Here is a 6,328-nt window from a genome sequence, read left to right on the forward strand (position 1 = left end):
AGTAAGCTTTTGGCACAGGATGCAGCACCCAACAAACACCATAATAAAAGCTATCCTAGGAACCAGACTGGTAGATTCCAGTACCATCTCTGCCCTTCACTGGCTGGCTGTGTCATCGAGGTCAAATTGTCCCTTTGTACCTCGGTTTTCCTTAGTGGTTTTACCACTTCGGGGTGGGGGTCAACCCATGTATACAAGAAAAGGATTTAGAATAAGGTGACTCGTAGCAAGCACGGCATACGTGCTAATAAATAAATTTTCCCCACGTTTCCTAAGTTGTTTCCCGGCTTAGCCCCACCCACTTTGCGGATGGGAAATCTAGTTTGCAGCGAGGTGTCCTCTCCCAGGACTCAGCGCTCAGCGCGCAGCGGTCCTGCAGGCTGCGGGGAGAACGCGATCCCGGCTCTGAGAGGCCACGCACGCCCCGTGCGCGGACTCCCTCTGGGAACCCTTCAGTGCCCGGCTCACGTTTCCAGCCCGGCACTCTTAGAGAAGCTGCGCTGCCGTTTGGAACTACTTCCGGCGGCTGCTCTGACGCCCCCGGACTGCTCCCTTCGGGTCGTCGGGAGAAACCCGGCAGAAGCCTCAGGAGGGCGGGGCGGAGTTATAGCCACGCGTGGGCGGAGCCAGCCCTGAAGTGTTACCTTCCTGCTTCCGCCCGCAGGAGCCGAGCGCACTGATGGCGGGCTTGGAGGTGCTCTACGAGTCGGCGGCGCCGTCCATCACCTGCACGCAGGACGCGCTGGTCTGCTTCCTGCACTGGGAGGTGGTGACGCACGGCTACTACGGCCTGGGTACCGGCGACCAGGTACGCCGCGGAGCCGTCCGCTGGGGAGGGGGGAGCTGTCTTCTGCCGAATCCCGGAGGCCAAAGACTTCGCCCCGAGCGCCTGGCCTCTGCCCGTTACCCCAGGTCCGGGCCCGGGGGATCCTGACGCCGCTGGGGCCCGGGACCCCTCCCCGCGCAGCTGGCACAGCCTGGTTTGTAAACCGGGGGACAGAAAGTTTTCAGCTCAGCCTGGCGGTCGCTCGGGCCAGGATTCTGTGGATCTGACCCCGAGACAGGGTGTATCTCCCCAGAGTCCTCACCCCACCTGCTCCCCCTAAACTCTGGCCACACAGTCACGGAGCAGGGATGGGGAGGCCGGACTCAAAACTGCCTCCATTCCCACCTCGAGCCTCCACGGGACATCTGGATCCGAACATGAGGTTTTGGGTGGGCTCACACACTCTTACCTTTTACTGAAGGGCTCTGGGCACAGTCGCCCCGTCATCATCAGCTCACACACACATGTACCCATACATCCTGGATGTGAGGGTTAGGTTAGGATTCCTAGCTATAGTTTTCCCCACAGGGTTAGCCCCTCCTGTTCTCCCATCCATAGGTTCTGCTTCTTAACAGCTGGAGTGTCCTCACAGAGCCCCCAGGACACCTGGACTCAGCCCATCTCACGAATGTCTCCCTTCCCTGTCCCTTCCCTGTGACCCCCATCACATCAGCCTTCCTATGAAAACTGGACCTGGCCCCTTTGTTTCCCATCTGCTCCTTCCAGCCACACTCCCACATACACACAGACACTCAGGACTCCAGGCCTGACCCTCACTGTCCCAGTCCTCTCATTCCCAGAACCAAGACCAGCTCTGAGGAGCAAGCCACCCCACCCCTTGTGTCTCCCAGTGAGATTTTAACCTTCCTCTCATTTCTTACCTTTATTTCTCAAGCCCTGAACCCATTTTTATCTTTCTCAGATATATAGCTTTCTGGACCCTCCCTCCCCGCCCCCACAAATGCTTTACACATTCCAAGCATTTAGCCAGATATCCCCCTGAATCATTGCTACTGCTTCTATTCCTCTCTCCCATAGAGCTAGGACCAAGACCACCACACCCTTTAGCACTACTCCCATCAGCAGAATCAGAGCACAGGAACTATCATTGAGTTCTGTCTCTCCCGCCCCCAGTCTCAGCTATTTCACTGGGACCCCAGGTGTGTGCTCAGCAGCCCACTGCTACCTCCAAGGGCACACATCCTTCGTGGCTTACATGGGCTCCAGGAGGAAACAAGCAGCAACAACAACACACCCTCCCACACACACCCCTAGAGAAGAAAAGGCTGGGAAAGCAGAGTCGGCAACAACCACACCCCCCCACCACACACACACACACAGACACACACACACACAGGGGAACATTTCTTCCTCCCAGCAGTTCAGACCTCGGGACCTGGGAGAGATGCTGCCTTCCCCCACTCCCTGGTGTCAGGGTGCCCTTTCACTGCACATTTCCTCCAACAGGAACCCTATGGATCTTGACTTGCTCCGCTCTGGCTTTCTAGTCTTTAACAGCTCTTTCACTTGGCCCAGTCACTTCATATCAACTTCTCCTGGGAAGTTCTTCAGAGAGCCGGTGTGTGGGATGGGACAGGGTGTGGAGTAAGACGTGGATTTACTCTGGAGCTTGCCCGTTGGTCGCACTCTTCAGATGGAGCAGGTCTGCTCCATCCTGTCCTCAAGCCCCTCTCCACCTTACTGCCTGTCGGTTTGTTCTCTGCCCCACTATCATAACCCTTTCCTCAGGGGACCAAGAGCTTGGTCCAGGACCAAGAGCTTGTCACAGAGGGCTTACCTGGCCCCCTGCTCACCACTTCACAGGCATATATGAACACTGCAGAACTGCTCCCCCACTTGTCCCCCCGCACATCCTGTCAGCGCCTGTGTCTGTCACTTTGCCAGGTTATGGATGTCAGTTCTTATGGGTTGGTGTCTTCCCTGGCATCACCCTCTTGCAAAATACTCTAGGCCCCCAGAATTTTCAAATGAAATGTGAAAACAAATCTCATTTCAGTAGTGGTTTAAAAAAAAAAAAAAGATCCGTGACAGATTCCCAAAGTCTACCTCCTCAGTTAATGGTCAAGCTCCTGCGGACCAGAAAAAAAAGTCAGCTCCACACTTCTCTGGGGAGGCCAAAGAGCTGGGGAATGGGAGTTTTGGAAGGCACTGTCCCCCTGTCCACCTCAGCACTCAACCTTACATGCCCTCAAAGGAATGAGTGTCGGGACTGCCAACAGAGTCTGCTGTGTTTGTGCTTCTTTTTGCTTTTTCTCCTGAAGTGGCTGCAGGCTCAGGTTGTACTTGACCTCTGCTCACATTGGTTGAGGGTACTCATATTCAGAGCAGAAGCCATCTGGAGCAGTGTCTTTCCTGTTAGTTTATTGAGGTTTAATATTCAGACTGGAGCCAGCAGAATTGGCTGAGTCCATAGTGTTTGCCAAGTTCAGAGGATGTTTGTGTTGCTGCTCTAGTCACCTCCTGCCCCCATCTTCCTGGGGGTGATAAGAGGGAAACAGTGTCCCCAGAGTGTCTGTTTGACTAACACATCAACAGTTGAGTAGAAAGCAAGGCTGTCTGCTGTCTTTGGTTTAGCCTCCTCTGGCGCAGTAGGATTGGTCTGTAAAACTTGACTGAAGAGTAGCACTTCTGTTGGCCTCAACTGAAGTCCAGCATTTGAATTTGGATTTCTTTCTTGAAGTCAGCACCACTCCTCATGAGAGCTTTATAGCTATGTCAGGCAGGTTAAGTGTCAGGGGATGGAGATGGCCGTAGAGTTAAATTAGAGATTGGTTTTGTGTTGTGTTGTGGGAATTTAAGGGTTATAAGAAAGAGAAAATGCCCAGAACGATCTGTTTCGTTTCTCTGGCTGAAGCCCAGAGGCACTGGGGTGAACACTCAGCTATTAAAGAATGCTTCCTCCCCGGGGTTTTGAGGATTTTTCTCAAGAAAAATTTTCATGGGGCCAGTTTGGTGGACCTGGCTGGGAAAAATCTCCAGCCATAGACTGGCAGCTGAGAATTCTGAATCTCAAATCCAGCTTTATATCTCATGTGCTGTGACCTTGCGTGAGTGTCAGCTCCCCCAGGTCTTAGAGTTTTCATCCAAGGGTGTCAAACTACATGACTGTGCACTTTGGCTACATTCCAACTGTAGCTTTCTGGGACACTTGATATTTGAGCTGAGGGCCCCGAGTGCAATTGAATGCCATGTTTGGCTTGATAACACCAGAGCCTGTCTCATAGTGCCACCTCTGTTTTCTGGGGAACATAGGTCCCATTTCAGCAAGAGGCGTCGTTCTTCCAGGACTTTACTCTGGAAGCAAAGGTGGTGAGCAGCCAGGTTTCCCACATTCCAGTTCTGGTTGACGAATGCTGTATAGGAGGGCGTAATAGAAATTAAAAGACCCCTCGACAGAGCAAAGATAAGGCATGTCATCAAATCCCTGGCTTCCGAAGTAAAACTGCACCCACAACAGTAAACATGTAACAGGAAGTGTACCCTGTTCAGAGTGGGAGATAGTTTCTCCTTCTCCCTTAGTGGACCAATTGGTTAGTTTCACTTTTGTTTTTTGTCCCTCTGTTTCGTTTCGGGAGTATGAATTGATTTGTCATCCAGCCAGTTCTTAAACCACTGCCAATTGCGACATCCTGAATTTGACTTGTGACCACTCCTCCTAATGAATTCCTGAGCACCAGGGTGACCCAAGAAGAGAACCTAAGCAGTCCTCGATTGTGGCCTCCTATTGTCCTTAGTGTGTGTCGAGTTTTGCGTTTCTGGCCTTTGTTGGTGTTCTTCTCTGGTTCCATTCCTTCCCATCATACTTTTATTAATACAGATCTTCCCAGTCTGCCTGCTCCATGCTGAGCAATATAAATATGCATCCATAAAATGATGTACATTGGTACTGGGGCTGTGGCTCAGTGGTGGAGCGCTCGCCTAGCACATGTGAGGCACTGGGTTCGATCCTCAGCATCACGTAGAAATAAACATTAAGGGTATTCATGTCCACCTGCAACTAAAAGAAATTTTTTAAAAAGACATATATCATTTTCTGTGTGCTTTTTAAATTGTTTATACTAATGGTGCTGGTCTGTAAATCTCATTTTTTCTGGATTTTAAATCAGATTTTTTACTTTGATTAGTAATACTACAATTAGATCTACCTTGCTCATTCTGATTGCTAGAGAGTAACCCACTGTAAGTGTATTTTGCCTTTTACCTCCTCCTTGGCTGTCCTAGCTAAGGCTGTGATGAAGATCCCTTGTCCTATCTCTGCACAGGGTTCTTCCAGAAGTAGGGAATTTGGGTTATGGGATATTGACTCACCTAATTTTACTAAATACTACCAGATTGCTCCCTAAAGGGGCTGTTTAAATTTTAAAAACTCCCTAAAGGAGTTTAAATGCTCACCAGCAGTGCCTGGAGGTCTCCCATACAAGTCTGGTAAAAAAATAAAAATAAAAAAATAACAAATGGGTAACACCGGTCTGACAGGTGTGTGTAACCCTGCTATCTCATTGTTTCAGCCTGACTTTTCATTTTTCTGCAGCCTAGCAAATGTCTTTTCCTAACCGTGACGGTCTTGACTTTATATTGCCTGTTGTTGAGCAGAAGCTGTAAATTATCAGCAGTTTCAATGGCGGTATTTTTTATCTTGTATGGATCTTGTTAATAAATCTCCCCCTTGCCCCCAGAAATCACGATTCATTTTTACTGTAGAAATGAGTTAACTATTTCTCAAACTTTAGTGTGTGAAAATAAAGTTCTAGGTTATCTAAAAAGGAAAAGAAAGGAGAAACATCATAACTCACAGTAGATGCATTTTACACCAGTGAGGTGGGAAGATGAAAAAGTCAGATGAAAGCAGTGTTGCTGACCAGGTGCAACAGCAGGGGCTCTCCCTCCAGGCTAGTGGCAGTAGACATCAGCACCTCTTTGGTAAACAATTTGATTTTATCTCATCAATAGAAGGTTCTACCTCCAGGCATAGAAATTAATTCAAATGTGTGCCAGGTGTGTCCAGGATGTTCATAGCATTATTTATAATAGCAAAGTAAGTGAACTGGAAACTTGTCTGTCTCCACCAGCCAGTGAGCAAGTCTTGAAGCCCATTCGCACAATGGAGCGCCACATAGTGGTGAATGTGAATCAGCTATAGCAAAAACACTGAAGCACTGGCAGGGATTAATCTCTTCACGTGAAAATGGCAACTGGTGGAAGTGATGCTGTTCGTGTTAAATTTAGAAACATTGGAAACTGTATTTTTATGGTTGCATGTATAGTAATACAACTTATAGGAAAAGTGAGAAAAAATGTTTTTTAAAAATACAGAGTAGTATTACTCTTGAAGGGAAAGAAAGAAGAATTTGGGGATTTGCTACCCAAGGCTTTTGTGATGATTGCAATGTTCTTTTTCCTAAGCAATTTGTAGCCACATACACCTCCCTCCCTCCCTCCCTCTCTCTCTCCTCCTCTCTCTCTCCTACCTATCCCATTATT

The 6,328-nt window shown here is 49.1% G+C and overlaps 1 protein-coding gene across 3 annotated transcripts in view; it reads left to right on the top strand.

Moving 5' to 3' along the window:
* Positions 1-530: 530 nt before the first annotated feature.
* The window catches only part of Psmf1 (proteasome inhibitor subunit 1), a 34,197-nt gene continuing 28,399 nt past the window's right edge, over positions 531-6,328 (top strand). Inside the window, exon 1 of one of the 3 annotated variants that reach the window (XM_048811148.1) lies at positions 531-808. In XM_048811148.1, coding sequence (XP_048667105.1) covers positions 680-808 — 129 coding nt within the window. In that variant the 5' untranslated portion in view covers positions 531-679. The remainder of the gene's footprint in view (positions 809-6,328) is intronic. The other 2 variants (XM_015482046.2, XM_048811149.1) reach the window with 2 other exon arrangements.

Source organism: Marmota marmota, unplaced genomic scaffold (assembly GCF_001458135.2).
Source record: "Marmota marmota marmota unplaced genomic scaffold, marMar, whole genome shotgun sequence".
Lineage (NCBI taxonomy): Eukaryota > Metazoa > Chordata > Mammalia > Rodentia > Sciuridae > Marmota > Marmota marmota.